The sequence below is a fragment of the Diutina rugosa genome (assembly GCF_008704595.1).
Source record: "Diutina rugosa strain CBS 613 chromosome Unknown scaffold1_size794362, whole genome shotgun sequence".
In the NCBI taxonomy this organism is placed as follows: domain Eukaryota; kingdom Fungi; phylum Ascomycota; class Pichiomycetes; order Serinales; family Debaryomycetaceae; genus Diutina; species Diutina rugosa.
In genome coordinates this window covers 666,317-685,832 of record NW_022995155.1, presented here as the reverse complement: position 1 = coordinate 685,832, position 19,516 = coordinate 666,317, and the positions used below count along the sequence as shown (strand labels likewise).

At 51.4% G+C, this 19,516-nt stretch overlaps 7 protein-coding genes across 7 annotated transcripts in view; 2 read left to right on the top strand and 5 right to left on the bottom strand. All coding sequences in view use genetic code 12, as the record gives it.

Moving 5' to 3' along the window:
• Positions 1-1,408: 1,408 nt before the first annotated feature.
• Positions 1,409-3,184, top strand: DED1 (DEAD-box ATP-dependent RNA helicase; the record flags this gene model as incomplete). The annotated part of the gene is made up of 1 exon (XM_034156392.1): positions 1,409-3,184. One exon carries the CDS (start codon positions 1,409-1,411, stop codon positions 3,182-3,184), a length of 1,776 nt encoding a protein of 591 aa, XP_034011863.1.
• A 370-nt stretch (positions 3,185-3,554) lies between these two features.
• DIURU_003609 (DEAH-box RNA-dependent ATPase) lies at positions 3,555-6,110 on the bottom strand (the record flags this gene model as incomplete). The annotated part of the gene is made up of 1 exon (XM_034156390.1): positions 3,555-6,110. One exon carries the CDS (start codon positions 6,108-6,110, stop codon positions 3,555-3,557), a length of 2,556 nt encoding a protein of 851 aa, XP_034011862.1.
• A 1,350-nt stretch (positions 6,111-7,460) lies between these two features.
• On the bottom strand, positions 7,461-9,335 carry DIURU_003608 (multicopper oxidase; the record flags this gene model as incomplete). Its single annotated transcript, XM_034156389.1, has 1 exon — positions 7,461-9,335. The coding sequence occupies one exon, from the start codon at positions 9,333-9,335 to the stop codon at positions 7,461-7,463; it is 1,875 nt and encodes a 624-aa protein (XP_034011861.1).
• Positions 9,336-11,057: 1,722 nt separating this feature from the next.
• On the top strand, positions 11,058-11,492 carry DIURU_003607 (uncharacterized protein; the record flags this gene model as incomplete). The annotated part of the gene is made up of 1 exon (XM_034156388.1): positions 11,058-11,492. The coding sequence occupies one exon, from the start codon at positions 11,058-11,060 to the stop codon at positions 11,490-11,492; it is 435 nt and encodes a 144-aa protein (XP_034011860.1).
• A 288-nt stretch (positions 11,493-11,780) lies between these two features.
• On the bottom strand, positions 11,781-13,418 carry DIURU_003606 (uncharacterized protein; the record flags this gene model as incomplete). The annotated part of the gene is made up of 1 exon (XM_034156387.1): positions 11,781-13,418. One exon carries the CDS (start codon positions 13,416-13,418, stop codon positions 11,781-11,783), a length of 1,638 nt encoding a protein of 545 aa, XP_034011859.1.
• Positions 13,419-14,031: 613 nt separating this feature from the next.
• On the bottom strand, positions 14,032-16,308 carry DIURU_003605 (uncharacterized protein; the record flags this gene model as incomplete). The annotated part of the gene is made up of 1 exon (XM_034156386.1): positions 14,032-16,308. One exon carries the CDS (start codon positions 16,306-16,308, stop codon positions 14,032-14,034), a length of 2,277 nt encoding a protein of 758 aa, XP_034011858.1.
• A 1,687-nt stretch (positions 16,309-17,995) lies between these two features.
• The window catches only part of DIURU_003604 (uncharacterized protein), a gene marked incomplete at both ends in the record, with an annotated part of 2,252 nt that continues 731 nt past the window's right edge, over positions 17,996-19,516 (bottom strand). The window contains one exon of the mRNA XM_034156385.1: positions 17,996-19,487. Within this exon, the coding sequence (XP_034011857.1) occupies positions 17,996-19,487 (1,492 nt within the window). The remainder of the gene's footprint in view (positions 19,488-19,516) is intronic.

Genomic DNA, 19,516 nt, shown 5'->3' with positions numbered 1-19,516 from the left:
CAATGGTTGCGGTTTATATAGCTCGGTGGCGACTGGGGCTAGGGGTGTGTGCAGGGGCGGGTGCGGGTGGCAACCGATGGCAGCCTGGGGTAGGAAAGAGGGGCAGCGACACTCGGCAACGACATTGGGCGACGACCGCGGGGGATTCAATGATAATTAACTAGGGGATTTAGCATTTGTCAGACTATTCTACAGAGTTGTCTACGGTTTTACTCGACAAAAAGGGGGTCACTGCAATACTGTGTCTCACCTACAGTGGCGTCACTCACGTCAGACTGCGTTATCAGTACGGTAGCCACAAGTGTATATCCCCGAAACGGCCTTGAGCGAGGTGGCCCCGGGGGGTCGCGATAACGGGAAGGAGATATCGCTCGGGACAAGGGACGAGATAAGCCGGGATCCAGCCTCGGTTAGACGCTGGCTAGAGCAATGCCCACTCCCCGCAACCGGACGTTGTCTCTGGTAATCGAGCCCTGGTAGGTATGGTCTAAGCCGGGTATTTGCTCATAGATACCAGCTGTTTACGACGTGTTTACCCACCAGCAGATATCGGGCGATAAACAGCCAGTAAAAATAGACGTCACTGACAGTGCTGACTGTGGGGAACTGATGACTCCTCGCTCAACCCATGACCCCCGTTCCCCGCAGCCGCAGCCGCTCCTCCACCCTCCTCCACTAACCTTTGAGGTTGTGCGAGGGCGGAGACCCAGCCCACCCAGCCGATCAAAGCTAGCTACGAATTTTGCCCCCTTGTGGCCGAGGCGCAGTCTTAGTCATAAAATAGATTTCCCCACCACAGTGTGATCTGGTGCAATCTAGGGGTCCGGGTACGAGGCGGGGGCCACACTCTCACGGTCGAGCCCGCTGAAATCCGAAGATATCGGTATCGCTCAATCTCGCGTGACACAATTTACGACATTCGCCATCGACGAGAATCGAACCTTGGCCCGTCACAGCCCGCCAGCAACTTTAGCTCTCGGAAGCTTTTTTCTTTTTCCGCCCACATACTCGAACATGGGGCTGTGTGCACTCCCGGCTGGGGATCGCTCGTTGCTTCTTTGACCTTCTCGGCGTGAGCTGTCCAGAATGTGTTATCGAGACGCCTGATGACCACTGTTCACGCGTGCCTGAATTTTAAATAGAAAGGCTGAGCAGGCTTGGCAAACTAAACCGTCAAACTGTAGATATATTATCAACTCTGATCGAAGTATTTACCCATCTCCTGCTTGCTACGATGGTTTCAAACCTTCTTTTTGATGGGCTCGGCCCCGAATGTCTTACTTGTGGTATTAATGTAGGCCGCGTTGCTTTCTTCACGTGACCTCGGAACGCCATCGAAAGGAAAAAATTTTCCCTCTGCGCACGTATAAAAAAAACTCAAAGTCCAGACAAAGTTATCTGTTTAAACATGTCCAACAATGAATCGCAAAAGGGCGGCTACGTTCCGCCTCACAGAAGAAACCAAGGTGCCGGCGACCTGAGACCCCTCCGTGGCGGCTTTGGCGGCGGCTCCTCCTCCGGCGGCTTTGGCGGCCGCCGTGACTTTGACGGCGCCTTTGGCTCGAGAAGCGGTGGCTTCGGTGGCTCCCGCCGTGGCCGCGGCGGCATGGGCCGTCGTCCCGGTGTCGGTCGCTGGGAAGATGGCAAGCACATCCCCGCTGAACGCGACTCTCGTCTTGAACTTGAGTTGTTCGGTACCCCCGACGACTCGCTGTTCCAATCGTCGGGGATCAACTTTGATCAATACGATGACATCCCCGTCGAAGCCACTGGTGAAGGTGTTCCCGAGCCCATCACCTCGTTCACCCACCCTCCTCTTGACGCGTTGTTGGTGGAAAACGTCGAGATGGCTCGCTTCACCAAGCCCACCCCGGTGCAAAAGTACTCGGTCCCCATCGTTGCTGCTGGCCGGGACTTGATGGCGTGTGCTCAAACCGGTTCGGGTAAGACCGGGGGTTTCTTGTTCCCCGTGTTGTCGGAATCGTACATGAACGGTCCCGCCCCCATCCCCGAAAACATGGGCTCGTTTTCGTTTAACAAGTGCTTCCCCACCATCTTGGTGATGGCCCCCACTCGTGAATTGGTGTCGCAAATCTTCGAGGAAGCCAAGAAGTTCGCTTACCGTTCGTGGGTCCGCCCCTGTGTCGTCTACGGTGGTGCCGAAATCGGCAACCAAATGCGTCAACTCGAACGCGGTTGCGACTTGCTTGTGGCTACCCCTGGTCGTTTGAAGGACTTGTTGGAAAGAGGCAAGGTCTCGTTGGCCAACATCAAGTACCTCGTTCTTGACGAAGCTGACAGAATGTTGGATATGGGTTTCGAACCCCAAATCCGTCACATCGTCCAAGAATGTGACATGCCCGGCGTCCAACACCGTCAAACCCTCATGTTCTCGGCTACCTTCCCTCGTGACATCCAAATGTTGGCCCGTGACTTCTTGAAGGAATACATTTTCCTTTCGGTTGGTCGTGTCGGTTCGACTTCGGAAAACATCACCCAAAAGGTGATCTACGTCGAAGATGACGAAAAGAAGCTGGCGCTTTTGGACATCTTGGCTTCGGAAGACAAGGGTTTGACCATCATCTTCACTGAAACCAAGAGAATGGCTGATAATTTGGCCGACTACTTGTACGGTCACAACTTCCCTGCCACCGCTATCCACGGTGACCGTTCGCAATACGAACGTGAAAAGGCTTTGGCCCAATTCAAGCTGGGTTCGGCTCCCATCCTTGTGGCCACTGCCGTCGCCGCTCGTGGTTTGGATATTCCCAACGTGTCCCACGTTATCAACTACGACTTGCCCCTGGACATCGACGACTACGTCCACCGTATCGGTCGTACTGGTAGAGCCGGTAACACCGGTGAAGCCACCGCTTTCTTCAACCGTAACAACAAGGCTATTGCCAAGGGTATGGTTGAATTGTTGCTGGAAGCTAACCAAGAAGTTCCCGAGTTCTTGAACAAGATCGCCCGTGAAGCCGCCTTCTCTCGTGGCCCCGGTCGCGGTCGTGGCGGCCGCCTGGGTGCGTCGCGCGACTTCAGATCGTCGGGCGGTCGTGGCTACGGTGGTGGCTCGTCGTGGGGGGGTTCCTCTGGCGGGTCCTCGTGGGGCTCCTCTCGTGGCGGCAGCAGCTTCTACAATGACGGTTACGGCAACCAAACCTCTAACCAACTGTGGTGGTAATCAGCGCTAGGCGCTAAGACCTATGCATTTGCATTATTGACTCTTTTTTTTTCTGAACGGCGGTTCTGTGGCCCCGTGCGCGTGTATTATTAAATTTGATTGGGTTTAGATAGAACGGCTACTTTATAGAGATGAAAAAAGGGTTTGGCGGGATTTCAGCATAGGTTTACTAATAAATAAGTATAAAGAATAAAATAATAAAATAGAAAGCAAACACTAGAATCAGTTTCAATTGACAGACTACTCTGAAGTTAATGTCCCTATAACTGTCTGCATATTTAAATGATCTCTGTAAGATGAATATATATGTAGCGAGATTAAGCTAATGAGAACTCGTATTGAGCAAAAACTTGTTATAAACTGTGATAGTTTACTTGAGTTGGTCTGGCTTGTAGTAATGCCCTCCATACGTCTCAATCAAGCGAGGGTCGGTGATGACCATACAATTTCGAAGATACTCCTTTGACGTGAGCACAAGTTCGTAGTACAACAACCATTTCGGGGGAGGTTTCATGGGGTATACGCACAGCGACGGGTGGACCAGCACCGTCCCGGCATTGCCCAGCAATGCTTTAACTTGTTTGAAGCTGTCGCCCATTGCCAGAAGTCGAACAATGTTAGCAAAGAAACCCGAGATGAGTGCCTTCTCGATGAGGCCCTCACGTTCACTTTCATCAATATCATCTTGTTCACCATGAACGTCCAAACCAATCTTGTCACACAAACCCTCTACCTGAGTTCTGACGTCCTTAACGCGTTTAAGAGTTTTATACTGAACAAAGTGATCCTGGCACCACAGCTTGGAGAATCCCAGATCAACAAACTCGTTCCAAATCGAGAGGAGCATATAGTGGTCACCTCTAGGGTGAAAGAATTTTTTGTGGGCATTATCGGCTGCCTCCTTATGATCTTTGGGTCTGTAGAATAAAGACCCTGATTCTCCAAGCATTGACACAATCAGAATCACTTCGGAAATGCAATTAAGCTTACTAGCCGTCAACAATGCTTTACACAAGGTTGGTGGCAACGGGAACTCTGCCATTTGGAGACCAGTCGGAGTAAGCTGACCTTTTCTATTGAGTGCACCAAGCGCATACAACAACTCCAACAGTTTCAGCATACCTTGAGCCAGCGGCTTATCCATGAAATCAAAGTGCACTAAATCAGTGATACCCATCGACAAGAGAAGCAAGACCGTACCCACAAGATTCACACGAAGGATTTCTGGAGTGGGGTTCACCTCCAATTCGTGATCGTAAGCCCACTTAGTAAACAAGCGAAAGCATTTCCCTGGCCCCACTCTCCCAGCTCTCCCGGCTCGTTGGTCGGCTGAAGCACGCAGACTTGGAACCACCACTAACGAGTCCATGCCGGTAAGTGGATTGTAGACATTCTGTTTCACGTAACCAGGATCAATGACGTAAGCAATGCCATTGATGGTAATTGACGTTTCCGCAATATTGGTTGCAAGTACCACTTTGCGGGTGCCTGAAGGAACGGGTTCGAAAATCTTTGCTTGTTGCTCTGGAGGAAGATTGGCGTAGATCGTGCAAACCTCGAGGGGAGCCACTTCGTCATTGTCTCTGAGTTTCTCCAACGCTTCAACCAAGGCGTTCTCCATTTGCTCAATTTCGTCTTGACCTGTAAGAAACACAAGAATATCACCTGGCAATGGTTGAGTTAAATGAATTTGGAAAATTGTAGTAAGGGCGGCCTGGATATAGTTGGCCTCTGGCGCCAGTGTATAGTGAACTTCAACAGGGAACCGACGGCCAGGAATGTTGAGAATAGGAGCACCGTCAAAGTATTCCGAAAATCGGTCAGCATTTATTGTTGCTGAAGCCACAATCACTTTGAGATCAGTACGCTCTTTGATGATGTCTTTGAGAAGAGCTAGCACAATTTCAGTCAGGAGTGTCCGTTCGTGAGCTTCATCAATCATAATCGCCCCGTACTTGGATAGCAACGGGTCAGTAAGAAACTCTCGAAGAAGCATACCATCAGTCATAAACTTAACTGCTGTTTCGGGCAGCGAAGTGTCGTCAAAACGCACCGTGTACCCTACTTTTTGTCCGAGTTTAGTATTCATTTCTTCAGCAACACGTTTCGCCACCGAAGTAGCTGCCACTCGTCTCGGCTGGGTACAGGCGACAATTTTGCCCTTGGCGTATCCTTCCTCGTAGAGAAACTGAGGAAGCTGAGTAGTTTTACCGGAACCGGTTTCACCAACTACAATAATCACTGGGTTAGCTTTGACTGCATCCAAAAACGATTGGCGGAACCGATAAACAGGAAGCAGGCGTCTAACCGCTTGAATGTCATCGCCTTCAGGTTTAACGTCATCTTCGAGATCATCTTCACCACCATAAGTCTCTTCATCACCAAAGTCAACAAACTGAGACTGATCAAATACGAATTCATATTTCTCCAGACCAGGAAGATGGATGCGATCATCGGTTTCAACTTGGCCCACTTTTTCGAGCTGTTGCTGTTCCCACAGCTTCTTTGGGCCTCCATCATCCCGCCTAGTTTTGGATGTTAAAAGCTGATGCTTTTCCCGCCGAGATAAAGGTTCACTGCTGGAGTTCAAAGTGTATGTAGAGACATTTGTATCTCTCGTCATAATCAGCTTGAGACGCTCGTACACTTTGGCCTTCTTGTCATAGTCAACACAATTAGGATCAGCTAGCTCTTTTTCGAGCTCCTCCAATTTCCGTTGCTGTCGTTGCTTGAGGTATTCCTGGCGAGATGAGGTTCGAGCAGTGCCATCATCAACCGTTGTGGGCGCTTCAACCGATGTATCTAGCTGTGACTGGTCCGCCTCATCCGTCTTCTCAGCATCGTTCTGAGGCTCAGGACTGTCAGGTTCTTCTTCATCGTCCCAATTGAGCTTCCGTTTCCGCTTTCCTTGGAATACCTGGCTCATAGGCACTACGAAGTGGTATGCAGGATTGAAAGTCTACTTATCTGAGAGATTAGCGACATCAACAAGAGGTGTAAAATCAAAATTTTTGAGTTATCCTTGATGAAACATACCAACTTATTTGTGAGGGATGGCATACCAACGACCAGATTTGTAGCCATATAAATTATGAGGGTACCTAAATCAAAATAAGTCATAGGTTGTTCCGTCACAGTTTATATGCTCTATAATACGTACGTAATTCGACTAACAAAATACGCTGACTACCAAAATTGATACTACCAGTGAACATTTCGGAGTAAAAATATGAAAGATTTAAAATCCTCTTCCGTACTCCTATGAAACGGACCCAAGATGCTGATAGGTTGTTTTCTATTCCATATTGCAGTTGGCACGAATATTTTTAGCGAGCTGTGAGATTATGGGTCCAGCCTATCGGCGGGGTGCCGCCGATATGTCCGCGAGCTTGTTTGGAATAGAGACCAGCTAAATGTTCGACGAGAGTAAATGGAGCGGAGAAAATCGTTTGACACACGTTAAGCTATTGAATAGTAATGATTCGTATGTGAATTCGCTCATTTCATGTCCATGGGATATATAACGCTTCTCGAGGTTTCACCACCACAATTATGAGTGAATGCCAAGCCCCTGTCAAGAAAAGTGCAACGGCAGCATCCGAAGAAATGTTAAAACGTGGCGTAGCTAGCAGATTCTTAAATACAGTTACATATCCCCCCAAATTAACTGCTACCTTGAGCTAAAATTTTTGTTTTCAATCATCATGAGATCTTTAAGATAACTCCAAGCATCCTGCACACGGCCTGATGAAAAGTGCGGCTAAGCAGGTTCATGAGTCGAATAGTCGCCTAACAAGGACAAATAAATGCTCCCCATGGCTTGTGGTGCCAAGAACCTAGGAGTATAAAACTCATGGTGTGTCGCCTTTCATTTATTGGATTTGCTCAATAGGCGTGGTCCTTCTGTGTTCAGGGGAGTTAAACAGATATAACAAATTTTGTTCGACGGAGCTAACCCGGAAGCTGAAAAATGTCGGGCTATATCTAATGGATCATGCCCATTTTATTGCAGTTGGTGATGCCTTTATGCTGATGCTTTGATGGTGAATTATGATGCTACGTGAAGTTTAAATCTAAACGGGATTCTCATTAAAAGTCATACAAAAGGTTGATCGATCTACAACAAAGACGCCAAAAGCTGCCAGTTCAGTGAGTCCTTTGCTACAGCAAACCAAAGGACACACACACACACACACACTTTTTTTTTGACAGGGCAGAAGAAAATGGGGTCATTGCTGAGAAAGAATAATTATGAGTGAGTACTCGAAAGTAAAACTTACTTGCGCAAGTCCGACGATTCGTGAGTAGACTCTTGAGACGACACCGAGTCGTCCTCCAAGTCTTGAGGGTCGACGTCGAAGTCACGGATGACCCGAGCTTCCACGTTCTTGATGTCAGCCATACCGTAGATGGCAATGACAATGATACCGACGATACCAGCAACGCACGAGAACACAAGTGCCACAATACCACGGGCGGTGAAACCAGCAGGCAAGTCCTTGTATTGCTTGTTTTCGCCCGTCAAGTCCAAGAAGTCGGTGTTGCCAGCGGCGTTAGCATTCAAAGAGATGTTGTTGAGTTGACAGGCTCTGATCGAATCTTCGGTCAATTGTTGCGACGGGGTGTTTTGCATGGCGATGGGGTCTTCGACGAGAACAACGGCGAGACCTTGGTCCAAGTGCCATTCGATGTGACAGTGGAAGAACCATACCCCAGGGTTGTCGGCCTTGAACCGCATCACAATGTACGAGTTAGGGTTGACAAACACAGTGTCTCTGATCATGGGCGTTTCGGGGAGATCATTGCCGTGTTCGGTGGCGTTGTACTTGAGGGGCTCAGCATCATCATCAACCGATTCACCTCTAGCGATTAATTGGAAGGTGTGGCCGTGCAAGTGGAACGGGTGCTTACCGGGGTCCATCGAGTTAACAACGATGTCGACGACGTCACCGCCTTCCAACACAAACGAGTGGGTGTTGGACCCGTACACGGTGGCGTCCTTGGCCAATTCACCGGCAGCAAGAGCGGTCATAAGAATGGGGGTCTTAGGCTTGGTGTAAGTGATGTCATTGAAGAAGGCATAGTTGACCCCATTGCCCAAGTTGTCCATCTTGACGTCCAAAGTAATGGTCATATCGGCGTCAGGCAAGAGTTCAGTGCCTGCCAAGGGCTTGAGGGTGAAGTCGTCGAAAAATGTGTCCCAGTCGTCGATGATCAACGCCTCTTCCTCGTGCAACGACCCCGCAGATTCGTTGTACATGATGGTGTTGGTGCTGTTCAACACAAGATCATCGGGGATGACATCCAACATGTCTTGGTCGATGTAGTTGCAGAACTTGTAGTTCTTGTCGGTGGTGTCCTTGGTTCTCACCAACACCCCGTACCGCTGAGCGGCGGTGATGTAAAGGAAGTCGGTGGTTTGAGGCTCGACGTAAACCCCGTCAACTTCGACAATCTCAAATTCGTGGTCTTCCATCTTCAAGTATTGCGACACGAACCGACCGATGTTGACGATACGCAAGAAGTACGTCTTGTTGGGCTCCACTTTCCAGGTAGCGTTACGAGTTTCGTTGAACAACGAGTTTTGCGGGATGGGCTCGGCACCAGTGGGGTTGTACAAATTGAGGAACTTGTGGAGCAACTCGTCCGAGTAGTCGTGGTAGTGTTCCCCCACCGTCAAGGTGACTTCTTCGTCGTACTCGAAAGGAGGTTCCTGGTCGTCTTCGATGAGAAACACCCCTCTCATCCCGTCACCGTATTGGCCTTGGGTGTGCGAGTGGTACCAGTAAGTACCCACTTGGTCCAAAGTGAAGTTGTACAACATCGTTTCACCGGGGGGGATAGGGCATTGAGTGATCATTTCGGGGCCGTCCATTTGATTGGTCCCGTTTTGGAACAACCCGTGGAAGTGGACCGAGGTGTTCTTGTCAGTCAAACCGTTGATCAAGTAAAAGTTGATGGTGTCACCCTTCTTCGCCCGCAACGTGGGGAGGGGCCAGGTGCCGTTAAAACCCACCATCTTCCGTTCGTGGCAGCCGTCAGGGTTGGCGTCGACCCAGCCGGTTTCAAAGTACCACGTATGGGTCTCGGCGGCGATGAGGCCGACCCACAAGGTGAGCAACACGAGGATCTGGTTGACGGCCTTGAACATCGTGTGGTGCCCGTTTGGTGATTAATGAGAAAGCCGGTCCGTCGCCTCCCCTTTATACGTATGCTGCCCCCCCTCCACAGTTATTGGTCAATCCCGTGCATGACGCACGTTACACCCAAGAGATTCTCGGAACCACACGGTAAGGAAAATATGATTAATTCTGGGTCAGGGACGGTGAGGGGTAAGCAATCAATGACAGAAGGAATATCCATGTCGACGAGACCATAGCTGATTTCAGGGGCCCAAAAGGGCGATAAGTGCGGTTGCGAACGCAAGGCTGGCTCCTTCGTCGCTGCGATCTGATAAAAATTGATGAAAATTTTTTTTCGCCGTGCATGGCGTTCCGAGGGCACTCCGGCCGCGGGCATCTAATTTATCAAGAACATCAGTTGTCGTAGCCTACTCATTTTGGGGCATATTGATGATAATCGACCAGAAAAAAGTGGTGGGGTATGGTTCATTGCCACTAATAAGTACTATACAGTAGTGTTTTTGTCATATTTCCCCATTGCGATCGCGAAATTGCTCGTAATGTGGGATTTGACGAGATGCGTCAGATGAGTTCCGGTTTTTCTTTCGGGCGTCTATTGTACTCTGCTCTCAATGCCGAAATCGGCACAGTGGTTTTGATCAATCTGATAGCATCCCAAAATAGTTTGCTACGCGTAGGCGCCATTGCTGCTAACGTTTGTCATTGTATATGTAAACTAGTAACGGTTATTATGCTCTACTTCTTCTACTATAGCCGTGCCGTCCGACAACCGGTGCCTGACTCCGCAAACTGCACCTACTGCCATTGGTTATCTCACCCATCAGTAGTTATCTTGGCAACTCGAAGTAGCCGGGGGAGCCTCACAGGGATGCTCTCGCAGTTTTGTGTCATCTGATCGTATTTTGCCAAGCACGACCGGGACATTATTCAGGGGATTTACGACACATTTTCCACACAGCTTTCTCGGGTAGTGTCAAAGCAGTCTCCACTCGTTTCTCAGTGTGAATTTATTTGTCCAGGCCACACGCATGGATTGCTGGATGCCCTGGTTACTTGGGATGGGGGCTTTGAAGCACCTAGAACTATTGTAAGCTACATGTCGACAAGGGGACAAAAAAATCCAGCCAATCGCTACCATGGCACTCGTCAGATTACGGTGACAACACGTTTCTGTTTCTCGCAAATCTCAACCTATAATCATTAACTAGCGACCAATGGCTACGTAGATGACTCAGTCACCATCTAATAGCAAAATATGAGCTTTCAACGAGGGTAGGGGAATCACTTGACGAGAATCTTGGCAACGTCAGCTCGGTGATGTAAAATTTAATGAAGAGGTACCAGAAGCTAGGTAGGTCAACTTCCTGTCGTCGACTTTAAGTTACGAGCCATGGGTCAAATAGTATCAGCCCACAAATATGAGAAAAAAGAAAAGACCTACAAACAATGCGAATAAGCCTGGGCTTTAGTCTCAGGCGGCGCTACCACGCCGAGTTGACACATAATGTACACTGATCACAGCCAATAACAAGGTTGTTGGCCTGGTAGGCATAGGATGACTAAAGTGGACTACTGGCGGTGACTCTCAGTGGGTGACTACCAATAGTTGCTTGTGCGACTTTCGGCCCTCGGTTGAATGGGGTGTACGGGCATTCACATGCTCTGCCCTAGTCACACGGTAAATGTGGAGATGTAGCTAAACGACAGTCATCTTCTCCAAACAAGCAAACATGCCTTACTACGGAGTCGCCTTCCCCAACTGTCCTTACCCCCAGTTCTCGCTGGCCCGCGATAAGTACCCCGGGTTGGCGGACTTGAGCGATAACCAAATCGCCTACCTCGAAGTCGCCGGCACTCCCCAAGGGGACAGCCCCGCAACCAGCGTGTTGGTTTTGGGTAACGGCCTCTGTGTCTACCCCACCTTTGCCAACAAAACCAACCACAACTTACCTTTCGACGACTACGCTCGCGGCCTTGATATCCCCTACCTCGACCTGGTAGATTTTACTAGAGTAGTGTCGTTGCTGAAGCACGCTAAACCTGAAGCCAGAGCCCACCTTCAAAACCGCACCAGTGCGGTGTCGTCCCCCCTGATGGTAGAGCTGATGTATCTGGCGACCGACCGTCGTATTGACATCGCCAACTGGCTCTCCACTCAGTCCTAATGTCTCTCTTATTTTTCCGTTTATGTACTTTTATATGATTAATATTTGATAGATACCCGTTGCCGCACGACATGCCTTAGATCGGTTGGGGACGTACTCGTTTTCGATTTAGTGTCACTTCACCTGCCAGGAATACGGCGATCTCTTTTCAATCGTGGGACGGTCGATAGATACCCGTGGTTGTTTTCTTTATGGTATTGTCGTATAACCCTGTATAACGCTACCATGCTACTCCTTGCCCAGCGCTGAACCTCTAGATGTAACAACGCCGTGTAAAATGCATTGTTTTTAGTGGTTAGGCCGATTCTTCAGGTACCGTCTGCCCCCTTGGTACATGCCTCCATTGCCCTGCCCCGACCCTTGGCCGGAGTATCCCTGGGGCGGCGGGATAAACTGGGGGGTCATGTACGGAGGCTCGGCCCCGTACATAGGCATGGGCGCTCCCCCCGGGGGAAACTGTTGTTGGTACATCATCGCCACATGATATTGCTGTTGCTGCTGGTGGAACTGCGCCATCGCCGCCGCCGCCGCTTGGGGATGCTGAGCAGGTGACATCGGGTACTTACCCGGGTAGGGCACGGGAAGACCTTGAGGCACAAACGGCTGTCCAGGAATCATCCCCGGTGCTGCTTGAGGCGGCATCTTACCCACAAGGGCGGGAGGGAAGATCTGATCATACGGCTGATCGATAGTTTGGTCCCACGTCGGCGGAGTCTGGAAAGTACGCTCGTAAATGGGAGCAGCACCCTCTTCCGCCCGCTCGCGAGCAGTGATAAACAACGAAAACGAGTTCTTGAACTCATGGATTTTCCGTTGTTGTGATTGTTTCGTCGGCACCCTCAGCGCGTCGCCAAAGAACTCTGCCGCCAGGATTTGGTGGTGACGTTTAGAACCCTGACCATTGGGATGCAGTCCGTGGTGTTGTCCTTGATTATATTGACGCTGTTGGTTTCTTTGCTGAGGCTGCATTTGTTGCGGCCGGTGATACTGTTTCAGCGGCGCCGGCGCCAGCGCCGGGGGAGCCCCCGGCAGGTTGGCCAGTTTAGGTACAAACAGCGGCGTGAATGCGGCCGCCTTAGGATTGAACGCCTTCGACGTCTTCTTGGGGCTATCCTTTTGCTTCTTCATGATTTCCTCTTGCTTCAGTTTATCCTTGGCGAGTATAGGGAGTAAGTCATTGGGCATTTTATGAGGAATTTTGAAGTTCGCCGAAAACTCACGCAACGAGTTGATCTCCAGCTGAGCATTGAGGCGGAATTGTTCTTCGGTTTTGGGTGCCGGCGGTGACTGCAGCGGGTGCGGTTTCGCTGACAGCGGCGCTGGCAGCGCTTGCGGAGTGGGGGTCTTTTGCGCCGGCGTCTGGTCGCGCTTCTTCACCGTGGCTGAACTCAGGACAATGGCAGGGTCGTTATGGTACTCCGCCGCCCGTTGTCTAGGGGTGGCGTAGCGCCCTGGCTTCGTTGAATTCAGCGGCGTGGGGTTGCTACCAGTGGCGGGTCCGCCGCGGAGTGCGGCCATAAGCTCGTCGCCGCGACGGTCTACCCCCAGATACTTGTCTTCTTCGTCGGCGCCCAGGTCATCGACGACAATGCCCCGCTCTTCTAACACGTGGCGGTCGCCCAGCGTCAGCCCTTCAATCTCGCGGGCAATGGCGTCGGCGCGTTTAGCTTTGGCCGCGTAGTCCGGCGCCAGCTTGTCGATTCTCGTCGTGTACAAGTGTTCGTCGAACGTCAGCACCACGCCGAACTTCTCCTCGTTGACTTTGAACTGGTCCCAGGCGCCCGCCAGCGGCTCCATGGTGGTGGGCGGCGGGGCGTCGGCGTCGGGCACCCACCGCTCTAACTCGCGCTCGCGGTAGGTGCCCTTGCTGATGTCCAGGTCAGTCTTGAACTTGGTCGGAGCCTTTTGCGGACTTCTCCCCTTCATGGCGCAGGCTAACTAGGCAATGGTGTCGGGAAAGGAATGCCACAGGAGAAACCACCGGAGCACTGTTGTTGTCGTGGTGGGGACGAGAAAATTTGTCGTGCGAGCACCGGGTCTGGGTGCGGTGGCAACGAGGGGGAGGGAGGCCGAGACTATGGGAAAGGGGGAGCGAGAACGGAGCTTAGTAATGGGGGAACCAGGCGGCGAAAAATGCCAATGGATCGAGAGAGGGGTAGAAGCGTTGGCGGTCTAATTTTCCTCGGCTAATTATCCCGAGATTCCTGTTTTTTCTCGCACCACCTAAATGGTGGTGTCATTCGCCTTAACCCGATCGGGGTGAAGTACTGTCTGCATTTTTCACTAAGGGGGTGTGGTGGTAGGTGGCGAGCCCTGGGGATTGAAATTCCAGATTCAGTTACGAGAAACTCCTGTCAAAGAGGTAGCGATTGAGTTAGTCTCTGATGCCACTTTATCATTGGAAAAATATCTGACCACGTCAATAGACATAGCTTTGTGTTCATTTAGCGAATATCATCACAATCCAACTTTTCAATATCCATTAACCTACATGACTCGGCATTAACGTCGTATTAGACTATATATTATCGGTATCATGCTAATCGTGGTACTTAAGCAGCTTCTTGTACTGTTCGAAGTCCTCCTTGATGCGTTCGGCCTTCTTCTCCGCCTGAAGCATCCGATCTCTCATCGCTTCCATGTTCAGCTGGTGCACGTCCTTGATCAGCTTCACCTTCTCCTGGTGCTTACGGCCGTACTCAGCGTGCAAATACTGCTCGACTTCCTGGAGACGAAGCTCGTGGGTCTGGACAATCTCTGCCATCGACACGTTCCACTTCTCCTCCCAATCGCGATCGCACTTCGCTTGCACTTCCTGCAACTCCTGTTCGTAATGGGCTTGCAGAGCAAGAGCGCGGTCGGCTTCAGCCTTAAGGTTGCGGATTTCGTCGTCAGCCTTTTGGCGTTCACGGGCGTGTTTGTCGGCTTGAATCAGAAGCTCGGCCGCGTGCTTCGCCTTCAAGTCAGCTAACTCTTGGGCATGTGCCTGGCGGATATCGCCACTCTGTGCAGCTTCATATTCCACTTTGCGCTTCCATTCCAGCGCATCCCGGTGGTAGGCTTCATTGAGTTCATCGTACCGCCGTTCCCACTGGCGAATCTCACGAGTGAGTCGACCGATCTCATCCAGACTTTCCCGGGTCTGTTTCTGTAGATCTTCCACTTGCTGGCGATGACGGTTTTCGTCAGTGTACGCCGCTTCAAGTTTCCGGGTAATCTCTTCTTGGTCAGCACTAAGTTGCTTGATCAGTTCACGATGTGCTAGCTTTTCCTGTTCGAGCTCGTCATTGAGTTCGGCGTTGCGTCGCTCGGTTTTCGTCAACACTTGCTCCAAATTATTGAGCCCCTCTTCCATTTGACGCACTTGATTCATCACATCTTTCGCCTGGTTGTACTCCTCTTCAAGCTTGGCATTACGCGACTCGAGACTGGCATACTTTTCCTGGGTGTCAGCTAGTCGACGACGTAAGTCACTCACTTCAGTTTGTTGCAGACGCCGAGTGTCGTCGTACTGCTTGATTTTGCGATGAAGGTCATCAATCTCATCCTTGTAAGCCAGTTCCTGCAGAGCAAGCTCGTCGTACTGGCCCTGGAGGTCCACTAGTTGTTCGCGAACTTGCTTGAATGAGGAAACAACCTTATCAAGTTCATGCTCAGTTTCAGTCAACTTATCCTGAAGTTGGTTCATGGCTTCGTCATGGCGCGATTTCTCGTCCTCTAATTGAGTTATTCGCGCCTCGCGTTCGTCCAAGTCCTCCTGGAGTTGCTCATATTCCAAACTGAGCAGGTTGTGTTGATGGGAGTGGTGGTCACGTTGTTGTTGCGCTTGCTGAAGTTGGTGACGAGTGGATTTGAGCTCAACTTCAAGTTCCAGGCTCCGTTGGCGGGCGCGTAACAATTCTGATTCGTGCCGCTTTTGCTCCGTCTCCAATATTGTGATGCGGTCATGCTTGGTATCCAATTGGCGATAGAGGTTGTCAGCAAGCTGGCGGTATTCATGCCGTATCTGTTCGAGGTCCTCGTCCCAATTTGTAGGCGATAGCAGTTCTTGAGGCACACTACCATTGTTACCGCTGTGTGCTTCAGTCTTGGTTTTGAGAGGACTGGTGGTGTCTTGGTCGGGATGTGAAGTGATGCGCACGTGTTGGTCGACAGGGGGCAGCTTTGCCACTGGCTCCGTCCACCGTTCTGGGGTGATATAATCAGTGGGTGGAGCCAAGTGGGAAGCTAATGGCAATATGGTAACGTCGGCCTCACGAGTTGAGGGGGGCACTTGTGGCAGCGATGTCGGGTTAGAGGCACTCAGACTCACCTTGATGTACTTGGCAGGAGGCTCACCGTCGCCAGGGTGGTGGTACACCCGCAGCAGTTGAAGTCCTGCCACTTTAGACCCCCGTTTGATGGGAGAGCTATCGTCGGAAAGGTCTCCATCGACATCAGGGTCAAGCACGGGGATTTCTGGGCGCTCCACCGCCACCGAACGAGGACCTGCTGAGTAAGGAGGTTGTAACGGGCGTCGGGGCTGGTTCAACCGCATCCGCTGCAGCGACGAGTACGTGGAGCGGTGGGCCTGGTAGGTGGTCTCTCTAGAGATCAATGGAGTGCCTGTGAGCGACCGTTTAGTACGCGAAGCACTCAGTTTCACTGGCGGCTGGGCCACGGTGTGGTTAATGTGAGGGGATGTGGGCGGGTCAAGCTGGGGGTGGGTCGAGTCTGCCATGGTTGCGGAGTCGGCACTGGTGCCGTTTTGCGAGTAGCGCGAGGACATATCCGACTTCCGAGGCACCGCCACGGGCGATAATTGGTCCGACGACATGTCGGGGGGCACGCTGGAGGTGGATCACGGGGAGGTCACAGAAGGTTGGGGTGCGATAGAAAACAAACGCGCGCGCCTATGAGATGGACGTGATCGAAGATCATACGAAACAAGTGAAGAGTAAGAGATGAAAAAAGATGGGGAGCCAATGATGATAAGTGAACACGTCAGAGTTTTAGATAATGAAGTAGAAAGCTTTTTAGGGGTATTGAATCACTTCGGGTTTATTCAGATTAAAGTATTATTGTAATTGGTAGAATGATAATCAAATAGTGGTTGTTCACAGTAGTCAGAATTACGGGGTTGGTCACCGGGTTTAATCACCGTTGAATTTAGGGAAATTGCGAGAAAACGTTGCGAAGTGTGGCTTACTTTGTTAGAACAGTTGGCAAGCTACTGTGGGCACGTGACGTTGTTTGCCTGGTGCCAGGGAGGGAAGGAAGAGGTGATATTAACCCACCAAGGTCAACTGTGGAAATGTTATCGGTGGACGGTGTTGCTAAGTATTGCTATTTTAATCACCACTATAGGATACTAAATCTTGTCATAACTGGTGAAGAATGCAAAATAGCAGTGTAGCTGTTGAAGCCCCATAGGTGGTAATTACAGTAAGCGAGACAAGACACTTATCGGAAACCATATCAAAGTAGTCCGTGTCAATCAGAGGGTATCAAATAGGATTTAGCTCATGTGCATTGTTTAATTCGGCTACAATGTTCCACTCTGATTTTTCCTCGATTCATCCATTTAGACCCCGCTACCTCACGCAACTATAGGCGATCGTACCGCCAAGCGAAGCCTTTAGTGAGGGGCGAAGCGAAACGCGGTTGGTACGGGACACAATCGCGCTGCCGTCAACAAAAACATCGAATTTCAAACATAACCACTGAGGGACGAAATGAAATTACTTGGACGAAGCGAGGGTAAACAGTCAATAAAAACACTAGCAAAAATATCTGCCGTCACCTCTACTACATAGCTGGTCAAGTTCAACTCGTTTTCACCCATTTCCTTTCGGAGCCGGTGAATATACAGCGCCCTACGCCTCTCTCCCTTCAAGTAACCGACGTGCGTTGTTGTTTACTTTCGAAGCGCCCTGCCCTGGAGACACCACCTCGCAATGGCAAAAAACTCTCAATGTGGCATGTGCGTTGCATCCTTACGTCAGGCCGGCAGGGTGCCGAAATCACGCGCCTGTCTGTCGGTGAAAGAAAATGACAACAACCGTTGCCAGTTGCTCCCTGGCAACCACGGACTCATGAGGCAGCGGTTGCTTCTTTGAGGATTAAGCGGCTGGGGTAAGGCGTTTTTAACGGTGACCCTAATTATAGCAGCCTTGGCCTAAACGAGGCGGAGGCGCGAGCTAAGAGAATTTTTCCTTTGTGATGATTTCACAATGGTACGTGTCGAGAATGTTCAAGCGGTTTGTATAATTCATTGTTCGCCAGGTTGGGTCCGAGTTATAAAAAAATATAAAAAAAAATAATGTGGGTAGAGAGAGAAGAGAATACGTCGGCTCGCCTTATTCGTAGTCCTGGAAAAGGTCGAGTCGGGAGGGGTCATAAAAGGGGGTACCCAACATAGGAGTCATCAAGACACTGCTGGCGGCACGCTAGTCCCGAGTTTGTAGCGATCAAACCGGGTGGTATATCTAGACGCCGGGAGCGTCACCCATACCGACCAATTCCTAGAGAGCGGCGGCAGTAGCCGAGGCCAGCGATTCAACAGCGTCAGTAGTCGAGGCTTCAGCGGAGGCCGAGGGGGCAGCGTCGGTGGCAGAAGCTTCAGCCGAGGCCGAAGTAGCGGCGTCGGTGGCCGAGGCTTCAGCGGAAGAAGTAGCTTCGGTCGACGAGGCTTCAGCCGAAGAGGCGGCTTCAGTCAGCGAGGCAGTGGGCACAGCAGAGGTCTCAGCGGCAGAAGATTCGGCAGCAGATTCAACGGCAGACGATTCAGCGGCAACAGACGATTCGACGGCCGACGATTCAGCGGCAACAGACGATTCGACGGCCGACGATTCAGCAGCAGACGAAGTAGCGGCGGCCGAAGACTCGATGGCAGACGATTCGATGGCAGACGATTCGACGGGGGCCGACGAAGTGGCAGCCGAAGACTTAGCCGAGATCGAAACTTCCGAGGTGTAGGTGGTGGGGACAACGTTGACAAGCGTCAACACCTTGCACACGGTACAGGGCTTGGTGTCGTCAGTAGGCTTGGGCTTGTTGTCGGGGTATACGGTGACAGTGGTAGCGTCAGCGGGCACGTCCAGGCCCAGGGTGGGGGTGAAGGGGACCTTAGTTTCGCACACCTCGGTGACGTGGGGCACCCACGAGGTCACGGTGACCACCTGGTTGTCGGCGCCGGTGAAGGTGGCTTCGATGGGGAGCAGGGTGGTTTGGGTCTTGGTGATGGTGACGGTGACGTCTTCCTCGGCCACCGACGATTCCACGTTGTTGCCGTTTTCGCCCTGGTTAGAAGGGTAGACGGTGACGTAAGCAGTGGTGGTTTCGGTAACGGTAGCAGTGGGGTGACATTGGTTTTCTTCAGTAGTAGCAACGAGGGTTTCCACCAGTTCCGAGCCGCCTTCCAAAGTGACAGTAAGCAACTTGGTGATGGTCAGGGTCAGGGTGAAGTCGTCCTCGTTGTCGGCGACGGCGGCAGCCAGCGAGTGTTCCGATTGGTAGGTGACAGTGACGGTGTGGTCGTTGTCAGCACCAGCGGCCGACGACGATTCAGGAGCAGGAGCGGGGGCTTCCTTCGATTCGGCTTCCAACGAGTGCTTTTGAGTGGGGATCACTTCCAGAGCCACGGTGGGGGTCACGGTAATCGTGTTCACCGCCTGAGTGGTCAAGTGGCCGTCGGTAGAGGTGGTGATGTACTCAACCACGGTGCGGGTCAAAGTAATGGGGACGTCGTCCCATTCCAGCGACGCGATCTCGGGTTGCAACGTCTTGGTGATGGTGGTGGTGAGCTCCTGCGCTTGGGTGGTCGGGGTGCCGTTGACGGTGGTTTCGACGTAGGTGGTGCCGACACTGACTTCAGAGGCGCACTCGACTTCGACGGTCTTGGTCAAAGTGTGCACTTCAGGAGTCAGCGTGGGGGTGCCGTCGACGGTGCAGTCGACGTACTCGGTGATGGTGGTCTCGATGGTGGTCTGGACGGTGGTGGTGCCGAGGGGCAGGCTGGCGGAGGTGGTGGTGTCGTCGCCTTG